Source organism: Bufo bufo, chromosome 3, assembly GCF_905171765.1.
Source record: "Bufo bufo chromosome 3, aBufBuf1.1, whole genome shotgun sequence".
Taxonomy (NCBI): Eukaryota; Metazoa; Chordata; class Amphibia; order Anura; family Bufonidae; genus Bufo; species Bufo bufo.
Window position 1 is genome coordinate 30,583,002 of NC_053391.1, and position 10,770 is coordinate 30,593,771.

The 10,770-nt window shown below is 45.3% G+C and overlaps 1 protein-coding gene across 2 annotated transcripts in view; it reads right to left on the bottom strand.

The window, feature by feature from the left end:
* GPR89B (G protein-coupled receptor 89B) overlaps positions 1-10,669 on the bottom strand; it is a 34,104-nt gene extending 23,435 nt beyond the window's left edge. The window contains exons 1-8 of one of the 2 annotated variants that reach the window (XM_040423012.1): positions 10,589-10,669; positions 9,776-9,922; positions 8,788-8,847; positions 8,185-8,288; positions 7,231-7,337; positions 6,328-6,429; positions 6,092-6,212; positions 4,332-4,412 (exon numbers count right to left, since the gene is read on the bottom strand). In XM_040423012.1, coding sequence (XP_040278946.1) covers positions 4,332-4,412; positions 6,092-6,212; positions 6,328-6,429; positions 7,231-7,337; positions 8,185-8,288; positions 8,788-8,847; positions 9,776-9,817 — 617 coding nt within the window. In that variant the 5' untranslated portion in view covers positions 9,818-9,922; positions 10,589-10,669. Of the gene's footprint in view, positions 1-4,331; positions 4,413-6,091; positions 6,213-6,327; positions 6,430-7,230; positions 7,338-8,184; positions 8,289-8,787; positions 8,848-9,775; positions 9,923-10,559 lie in introns of both variants that reach the window. The other variant, XM_040423011.1, reaches the window with a different exon arrangement.
* Positions 10,670-10,770: the final 101 nt, after the last annotated feature.

Below are 10,770 nucleotides of genomic sequence, written 5' to 3' on the forward strand. Positions count from 1 at the left end.
GTATGAGTGGATCCGTAAAAATCATACGGACATCTGAATAGACCCTTACAGGGGGGTGATCAATGACAGGGGGGTGATCAATGACAGGGGGGTGATCAGGGAGTCTATATGGGGTGAACAGGGGTGATCAAGGGGTTAATAAGTGACAGGGGGGGGGGGTGTAGTGTAGTGTGGTGCTTGGTGCAACATATTACTGAGCTTCCTGTGTTATCTGGTGGTCGATCCAAACAAAGGGGACCACCAGAGGACCAGGTAGCAGGTATATTAGACGCTGTTATCAAAACAGCGTCTGATATACCTTTCAGGGGTTAAAAAAATCACATCTCCAGCCTGCCAGCGAACGATCGCCGCTGGCAGGCTGGAGATCCACTCGCTTACCTTCCGATCCTGTGAACGCGCGCGCCTGTGTGCGCGTGTTCACAGGAAATCTCGGCTCACGCGAGATGACGCGTAGATGCGTCGCTGAGCGCAGGGCTGCCACCTCCGGAACGCGAATCTGCGTTAGGCGGTCCGGAGGTGGTTAATTACATATGAGAAGTGAGATAATGGAGGCAGGTAGACTTTCAAATATACAGATAGCAATATCATAAATGATAATCAAAGTCTCCACTAAACCTGCACATAAAACACTCACTGAGGATCTAGTACTGAGCTCCACAGTGCAGCAACCCAAACCAAACAACTCGATACTAGATATAATCTTGTACATAGGAGCAGTATTATTGTAGATATATTCTTGTACATAGGAGCAGTATTATTGTAGATATATTCTTGTACATAGGAGCAGTATTATAGTAGTTATATTCCTGTACATAGTAGGCAGTATTATAGTAGTTATATTCTTGTACACAGGAGCAGTATTATAGTAGTTATATTCCTGTACATAGGAGCAGTATTATAGTAGTTATATTCTTGTACATAGGAGTAGTATTATAGTAGTTATATTCTTGTATATAGGAGGCAGTATTATAGTAGTTATATTCTTGTACATAGGAACAGTATTATAGTAGTTATATTCTTGTACATAGGAGGCAGTATTATAGTAGTTATATTCTTGTACATAGGAGCAGTATTATAGTAGTTATATTCCTGTACATAGTAGGCAGTATTATAGTAGTTATATTCTTGTACACAGGAGCAGTATTATAGTAGTTATATTCTTGTACATAGGAGGCAGTATTATAGTAGTTATATTCTTGTACATAGGAGGCAGTATTATAGTAGTTATATTCTTGTACATAGGAGCAATATTATAGTAGTTATATTCTTGTACATAGGAGGCAGTATTATAGTAGTTATATTCTTGTATATAGGAGCAGTATTATAGTAGTTATATTCTTGTACATAGGAGGCAGTATTATAGTAGTTATATTCTTGTACATAGGAGCAGTATTATAGTAGTTATATTCTTGTACATAGGAGCAGTATTATAGTAGTTATATTCTTGTACATAGGAGCAGTATTATAGTAGTTATATTCTTGTACATAGGAGGCAGTATTATAGTAGTTATATTCTTGTATATAGGAGCAGTATTATAGTAGTTATATTCTTGTACATAGGAGGCAGTATTATAGTAGTTATATTCTTGTACATAGGAGCAGTATTATAGTAGTTATATTCTTGTACATAGGAGGCAGTATTATAGTAGTTATATTCTTGTACATAGGAGCAGTATTATAGTAGTTATATCCTTGTACATAGGAGCAGTATTATAGTAGTTATCTTCTTGTACATAGGAGCAGTATTATAGTAGTTATATTCTTGTACATAGGAGCAGTATTATAGTAGTTATATCCTTGTACATAGGAGCAGTATTATAGTAGTTATATTCTTGTACATAGGAGCAGTATTATAGTAGTTATATTCTTGTACATAGGAGCAGTATTATAGTAGTTATATTCCTGTACATAGGAGGCAGTATTATAGTAGTTATATTCTTGTACATAGGAGCAGTATTATAGTAGTTATCTTCTTGTACATAGGAGCAGTATTATAGTAGTTATATTCTTGTACATAGGAGCAGTATTATAGTAGTTATATTCTTGTACATAGGAGCAGTATTATAGTAGTTATATTCTTGTACATAGGAGCAGTATTATAGTAGTTATCTTCTTGTACATAGGAGCAGTATTATAGTAGTTATATTCTTGTACATAGGAGCAGTATTATAGTAGTTATATTCTTGTACATAGGAGCAGTATTATAGTAGTTATATTCTTGTACATAGGAGCAGTATTATAGTAGTTATATTCTTGTACATAGGAGCAGTATTATAGTAGTTATCTTCTTGTACATAGGAGCAGTATTATAGTAGTTATCTTCTTGTACATAGGAGGCAGTATTATAGTAGTTATATTCTTGTACATAGGAGCAGTATTATAGTAGTTATATTCTTGTACATAGGAGCAGTATTATAGTAGTTATATTCTTGTACATAGGAGCAGTATTATAGTAGTTATATTCTTGTACATAGGAGGCAGTATTATAGTAGTTATATTCTTGTATATAGGAGCAGTATTATAGTAGTTATATTCTTGTACATAGGAGGCAGTATTATAGTAGTTATATTCTTGTACATAGGAGCAGTATTATAGTAGTTATATTCTTGTACATAGGAGGCAGTATTATAGTAGTTATATTCTTGTACATAGGAGCAGTATTATAGTAGTTATATCCTTGTACATAGGAGCAGTATTATAGTAGTTATCTTCTTGTACATAGGAGCAGTATTATAGTAGTTATATTCTTGTACATAGGAGCAGTATTATAGTAGTTATATCCTTGTACATAGGAGCAGTATTATAGTAGTTATATTCTTGTACATAGGAGCAGTATTATAGTAGTTATATTCTTGTACATAGGAGCAGTATTATAGTAGTTATATTCCTGTACATAGGAGGCAGTATTATAGTAGTTATATTCTTGTACATAGGAGCAGTATTATAGTAGTTATCTTCTTGTACATAGGAGCAGTATTATAGTAGTTATATTCTTGTACATAGGAGCAGTATTATAGTAGTTATATTCTTGTACATAGGAGCAGTATTATAGTAGTTATATTCTTGTACATAGGAGCAGTATTATAGTAGTTATCTTCTTGTACATAGGAGCAGTATTATAGTAGTTATATTCTTGTACATAGGAGGCAGTATTATAGTAGTTATATTCTTGTACATAGGAGCAGTATTATAGTAGTTATATTCTTGTACATAGGAGCAGTATTATAGTAGTTATATCCTTGTACTGTACATAGGAGGCAGCATCACAACTAAAAGGTCAGTTCACCAACTCCTGGTCAGAATGCACTGATGGGCGTAGTAAGGTTGTACCGGGTATCGAATTTTCAATACCAAATCAATACTTTTGCACCTGGATCCATACAATACTGGCTGTACTACTGTGCAGACTAGTATCTTTTAGATAAAATGGTGCGTGCCACCCATGTTTTCCTCAGCCGGCACAGAGGAAATGAAAACATTAAGGGGAGAGGCTGTGAAGCTGCCGCTGGCCACCAATGAATATAATTAACCCCTAAATACCTGCCACAACTGCATACATTTTTATTTAGGGGTTAATTATATTCGTTGGTGGCCACAGGGCCCTCCTAACCTCCTCATTGCTATCATCATTGGTGGTGCAGTGGCCACATGGCCCCCCACCATAAGTATGTGCATTGGTGGCAGTGGCAGCTTCCGATCGAAGCCCCAGCAGTGAAAACGCGGGGCTCTGATCGGTTACCATGGCAGCCAGGACGCTACTAAAGCCATCCATGGTAAGCTCTCTGCTGCTGTGCGCACAAAGCGCAGAGACTGTGTCAAATTGTATTCACCCTAATAGAGCTCTATCAGGGTGAACAGGATACTGTAAGGGTTCTAGCCCCAAAGGGGGCTAATAGTAAATAAAAAGTAAAAAAAAAAAAAAAAACACCAAAATAATAAGTCTTAATAACCCCCTTTCCCGATTTTACATATAGAAATATAGAAATAATAAAAAACTAAACATATTAGGTATCTTTGCATCCGAAAAAGTCCAAACTATTAAAACAATATCTCCTATGCGGTGAACGCCATAACAGGAACGCCTTGTCACCCCAAGAAATAGGACAGGACGTTCCATAAAAAGCGGAATGCACACAGGTTTTTGTTGGCGTTTTATTTTTCTTTCGCGTGGTGTCGAATATCGCAATACTTTTTTATGGTATTGAATTCAAATCAAAATTTGGGTATTGTGTGTAGCTCCATCCATAGCACATTAATTGTAGCAAATATGGTAAACATAGGAGGACAGTATGGGATACCGCTGCCCTCTAGTGGTTGGTTCTGAGCATTACCTCTTTTTCTTACTGACAATCATATCCATGGTTTGCAGTAGTCTTCTCTCTAGTGCCTGGATATCAGCTTCTGTTACATTCCTGGTAAGAGATAGAGATATATATATACACATACACAGTGAGGAACAGAAGTATTTGAACACCCTGTGATTTTGCAAGTTCTCCCACTTAGAAATCGTGGAGGGGTCTGAAATTCACACTGTAGGTGCATTCCCACTCTGAGAGACAGAATAATAAAAAATTAAAAAATTAATTCAGGAAATCACATTGTACGATTGTACATTGTACCATTCAAAGAATGTATTTGTCTTGCACTGCTGAACATCAATATTTGAACACCTGAGAAACAGCCAGAATTCTGGCTCTAAAAGACCTGTTACTGTGCCTTTAAAAAGTCCACCTCTACTCCACTCATTAATCTAACTTAGTAGCACCTGTCTGAGCTCTTTACAGACCCCTGTCCACCCCACAGTCAGTCAGACGCCAACTACTACTATAGGCAAGACCAAAGAGCTGTCAAAAGACACCAGAGACAACATTGTGGACCTCCACAAGGCTGGAAAGGGCTACGGGGCAATTGCCAAGCAGCTTGGTGAAAAAAGATCAACTGTTGGAGCAATTGTTAGAAAATGGAAGAGGCTAAAGACGACTGTCAGTCTCCCTCGGACTGGGGCTCCATGGAAATCTCACCTCGTGGGGTATCACTGATGATAAGAAAGGTGAGGAATCAGCCCAGAACTACAAGGGAGGAGCTGGTCAATGACATGAAGAGAGCTGGGACCACAGGTTCAGAGGTCACTGTCGGTAGAACACTATGCCGTCATGGTTTCAGATCATGCATTACACGGAAGGTTCCCCTGCTCAAGTCCTCACATGTCCAGGCCCATCTGACGTTTGCCAATGACCATCTGGATGATCCAGAGGAGGCCGGGGAGAAAGTCATGTGGTCAGAGGAGACCAAAGTAGAACTTTTTGGTCTAAACTTCACTCGTCGTGTTTGGAGGAAAAAGAAGGATGAGTACAACCCCAAGAACAGCATCCCTACTGTGAAGCATGGGGAAGGGGGGGTAACATCACGCTTTGGGGGGATTTTCTGCTAAGGGGACAGGACGACTGCAGTGTATTAAGGAGAGGATGAATGGGGCCATTTATTGTGAGATTTTGGCCAACAACCTCCTTCCCTCAGTCAGAGCATTGAAGATGGGTCGTGGCTGGGTCTTCCAACATGACAACGACCCAAAGCACAAAGCCAGGATAACCAAGGAGCGGCTCCGTAAGAAGCATCTCAAGGTTCTGGAGTGGCCGAGACAGTCTCCAGACCTAAATCCAATAGAACATCTTTGGAGGGAGCTGAAACTCTGTGTTGCTCAGTGACAGCCCCGAAACCTGATAGATCTAGAGGAGATCTGTGTGGAGGAGTGGGACAACATCCCTGCTGCAGTGTGTGCAAACCTGGTCAAGAACTACAGGAGACGTCTGACCTCTGTAACTGCAAACAAAGGCTTCTGGACCAAATATTAACACTGATTTTCTCAGGTGTTCAGATACTTATGTTCAGCATTCTTTAAAAATCATACAATGTGATTTCCTGAATTTTTTATTATTCTGTCTCTCAGAGTGGGAATGCACCTATAATGTGAACGTCAGACCCGCCATGATTTCTAAGTAGGAGAACTCGCAAAATCGCAGGGTGTTCAAATACTTCTGTTCCCCACTGTATATACACAAAACACAGTAACATTTACAGAAGAGGACTTCACCTTAAGAAGTAGGACATGTAGGTGTAGGGACAATTCACTGCACCAAACCCAGAGAGTAAGGCCATCAGGGTGACCCCGATGACACCCACCCGGCTGATGAGCTGCTCTATGGAAAGGATTCCTGCGGAGAGAGAGAGATAAGAGGTGCACACAGGGCGGCACAGGCTGCGTTCTTCTCACTGGTCCCCCCCACTTCCCCCGACAGACACCGCGCAGACCGGACCACCGGCACTTACCGTGCTTTGGGCTCAGGATAGGAAAGGGATCTCCCAGCTTCCAAAAGAAATACATAAAGGTGAGCCACAGCGCGCAGGAGAAGAGCAGCCGCTGCCGGTGCACTGCACAGAGAGAAGAAACCTTATTAACCCTTAATGAGCACCCATCATCTTCTGACACGGCTGCATGAGGGGGGGGGGAGCCGCTATGCCCTCCTCTTCTTCTTACGGAATCCTCCTGGCTTTTTTAACCCTCTGATCACTGCGGTCCAGCAGCACAATCGGAGGGGACTCCTCCGTGACATGGAGGGAGACAGGGGGCCCCTCAGCATTCGACCAGAGGGGCACAGAGGGTCTTACAGGGGTTGTCTGTACTATGACCCTGACAATACACAAACCCGACGACTTCGGCTGACTATTGTGTAATGGGGGGCGTCCGGACTCTCCTGGAGGCAGATGTCAGGGGGGGGACAGTATGGGCGAATGCTTTAGTCCATTGTCCTCAGGGAACTAATCCGCCATCAGGTGAGCCTGGCAGCGGCTTGCTCCCTTCTCCCACATGCAGGCACAGCCAAGCCCAGCATGCATGTGTGTGGGGAAATCTGGAACGAGAGATGAATGGAGCGGCTGCGTCCACAATTAATCGCTGCTCCATTCATATGGGGGGGCACAGGACCTGTTATTACAATTAGTGGGGGCCCTGGGGGTCGAATCCCTCCCAATCCGGCTCTTATTCCATATCCTGGGGATAGATGAAGTTACAAGATCAGGAGGTTTCACTGCGGGAGGAGGAAACTGTGGGCAGATAGGAGGCAAATATGGCTGCTCCAGGGGCAGGCGAGCAAACGAGTGAGATTACAAGAGCAAGAGACTGCATACGGGTCACGATGGGGGTTGTAGTACAGGATCCAGGTTCGTACTCACACAGTCGAATGTTGCTCACCACGAAGTATCCGATATAAAACGGCACCAAAAAGACGAGGACCAGCAGGATGACGCACAGGTTGAGCTTCCAGTGGAAATAGCGAGAGCTGGAAGACAACAACCACCATCATCACCTCCAGAAATAACGCTTAAGTGTATCGAAAAAAAAACGCTCTACAATTGCGTGTATATCACCGACAAGACAAGATCTCTGCTCGCAGTCAGGATGGAAGTCCGTCCTTCTTATGTGATGAGCTTAATAAATCAGCCAACAGACGAAGGCAATGACTGTTTCCATTCAATGACAGCAAGCAGATGGCACTTGTACATTGAAAGTCTGCAAAACTTTACATTCTGAACTAATCTGCCCACTAAGCTGCCCACGTGATTTTCTGTAGCCCCTGACCCAGTCCTACAGGAATCATGCAGAGAATACAGGGTTAATTTTTTTTCTGATCCCTTCAGTTTTCTGGCATATGGGGGGTGGAGCTTCTCAGAAGAGGAGGGGCTTGGTATGCCTAGTTTCTAGTGTAGTCAGAGCACTGAGGGAGGGCCTCTGCGGGAGATGGGAGTCTGGGAGAAGGGGGGAGGACTGGGTGAGCTCCCAAGAAACACAAGGGAGAATCCATTATGCATTTCTCACAGTATTCGGGCTCACTCAGGCGACTGAATGTGATCTGCGGTCGGCAAATAGCGGATCCACAAAACACGGATACTGGCCATGTGCGTTCTGCATTTTGCGGAACACCTGATGCCAGCCCTATGATAGAAAAGCCTACTCCTGTCCGCAATTGCCACGGAAAAGAATGAGTCCACATCCAATCCGCAAAATTGCGCATCGGATGCAGACACCAACATAGGCCTATCTGAATGGGCCCTAAGATACACGGGGCGCGATACGGAAATGGGGAGGAGACTTACGAAGAAGATACGATTCTGACGCGTTTCGCTCACCTGCTGTTGAGTAAGCCCAGGATCTCGAAAATGATGAGCTCAAACATGGTGCAGGAGAAGGCGAAGGTCACCGAGAAGACGACCTGGACGACATACTGCCGCACCTGCCGAGAACAAGGCCCAGAGTCATGTGATCATGGCCCATAACCTACAGGGGGCGAGGGATGATATCACACTCCTCCGCCACCAGCGGCCACGAACCACCAGCTTGTATTCCTTTTTACTTAAAGGGACTGTCCAAAGATTTCAACCCATCAGTGCTGGGACCCCCACCAATCACCAGAACGGGGGTCCTCAGTATAAATGGAGCGGCGGTCGAGTACATGCACTCCTGCTCTGTTCATCTCTATGGGACTGATGGAGACTGCTGAGTGGACCACTGCACCACTCATACTGGAGGGGCACAGGACCCCTGTTCTCGTCACTGGTCAGACCACCAACGATCAGGCACTTATGCCCGGGACAACCCCTTTAACTTCAGGGCAGGGTCAGCATCTATGTCTTTCCATCCGGTCAGTAGACTCAGCGATTTGTAAGCAGGGGAGACACCGTGTGCGGACCCCCAGCATCCCTATTTGCTCCTCTCGACATTCCCCTACTTACCTCATAATCTTTGAAGAGCCGACGCATGAAAAACAGCCATCCAAAGCCGAAGAACAGCAGCTGGGAGGAGAGAAGACGGAGAGGTAAGACGTCCTCACAATACACAGGAGGTATGGCGGAAACGTAAAGGGTTAAAGGCATTTATTGCATTAGAAGGGTCTTCTGACAATAGGCAGAGCCCCCCCTGCCGCTGCTGGGACCCCCAGTGATCCACTGTAATCCTTGGGGAAACCTGGCAGTAAGTGTTTGATTTCCCTGTAGCGCCACCACAGGAGAAATTAAGCATTACACAAAGTCCATTCACATCAATGGGTTGTCTGCGTCCAGAGAGGCTCCAGAGCACACAGCCCCGGGGGTCACACACAGAGGGTCTATCCTGAGGACAGGTCCTCCAGAGCACACAGCCCCGGGGGTCACACTCAGAGGGTCTATCCTGAGGACGGGTCCTCCAGAGCACACAGCCCCGGGGGTCACACACAGAGGGTCTATCCTGAGGACAGGTCCTCCAGAGCACACAGCCCCGGGGGTCACACTCAGAGGGTCTATCCTGAGGACAGGTCCTCCAGAGCACACAGCCCCGGGGGTCACACACAGAGGGTCTATCCTGAGGACAGGTCCTCCAGAGCACACAGCCCCGGGGGTCACACTCAGAGGGTCTATCCTGAGGACGGGTCCTCCAGAGCACACAGCCCCGGGGGTCACACACAGAGGGTCTATCCTGAGGACGAGTCCTCCAGAGCACACAGCCCCGGGGGTCACACACAGAGGGTCTATCCTGAGGACGGGTCCTCCAGAGCACACAGCCCCGGGGGTCACACACAGAGGGTCTATCCTGAGGACAGGTCCTCCAGAGCACACAGCCCCGGGGGTCACACTCAGAGGGTCTATCCTGAGGACAGGTCCTCCAGAGCACACAGCCCCGGGGGTCACACCCCCATCACTCACACAGAGGGTCTATCCTGGCTGATCAGACCGCAGAAGATCTCACCTGAGATATGACCATGAAGATGGAGTCGATCAGGAAGCTCATGGTGGTGGATGATGAGGAGATTCCCCCCCCCCCTAATAACACAGTGATGGATCCGGTCAGTACTCGGCGGGGTCTTCACATGTCGGGGGCTCCGCTCCAGGATTACTGCAGAAATCAACAGGAGGCGTTCATCTGATGTGGAAGTACTACTCAAGTACCAGAGAAATAGTGAGAGTTATTGTTCTGCTGAGAGTGACTATATACATGAAGAAGCTGTGTGTTACAGAGGTGTGGATGGACTACAAGCCCCAGCATTCCCTGTCATCGGTACTACAAGCCCCAGCATTCCATATCATCGGTACTACAAGTCCCAGCATTCCCTGTCATCGGTACTACAAGCCCCAGCATTCCCGGTCATCGGTACTACAAGCCCCAGCATTCCCTGTCAGTCTGTACTACAAGCCCCAGCATTCCCTGTCAGTCTGTACTACAAGCCCCAGCATTCCCTGTCAGTCTGTACTACAAGCCCCAGCATTCCCTGTCATCTGTACTACAAGTCCCAGCATTCCATCATCTGTACTACAAGTCCCAGCATTCCCTGTCATCTGTACTACAAGTCCCAGCATTCCGTCATCTGTACTACAAGTCCCAGCATTCCGTGTCATCTGTACTACAAGCCCCAGCATTCCCTGTCAGTCTGTACTACAAGCCCCAGCATTCCCTGTCAGTCTGTACAAGCCCAAGAGCCAGGCTCTAACCCGGCAGAACTCCCTGGAACTATGGCTACAACCGCTTCACATACTGTGCACTGCGCACCAGTCCCGCTGTCACCTCATCTCTTCACACTCGGCTGTCGCACCTTATCCTCCTCCACATCATCCGGTTAAAGCCAAACCACGAAGTCAGCAGACTCTCATACTGTCCCCATTTTCCGATGCATGGCGCCATGTTTTCGGAGACTTATTAACACTACTTAAAAGCCAAAATAGGATCATCAAATATGGCTCTTGAAG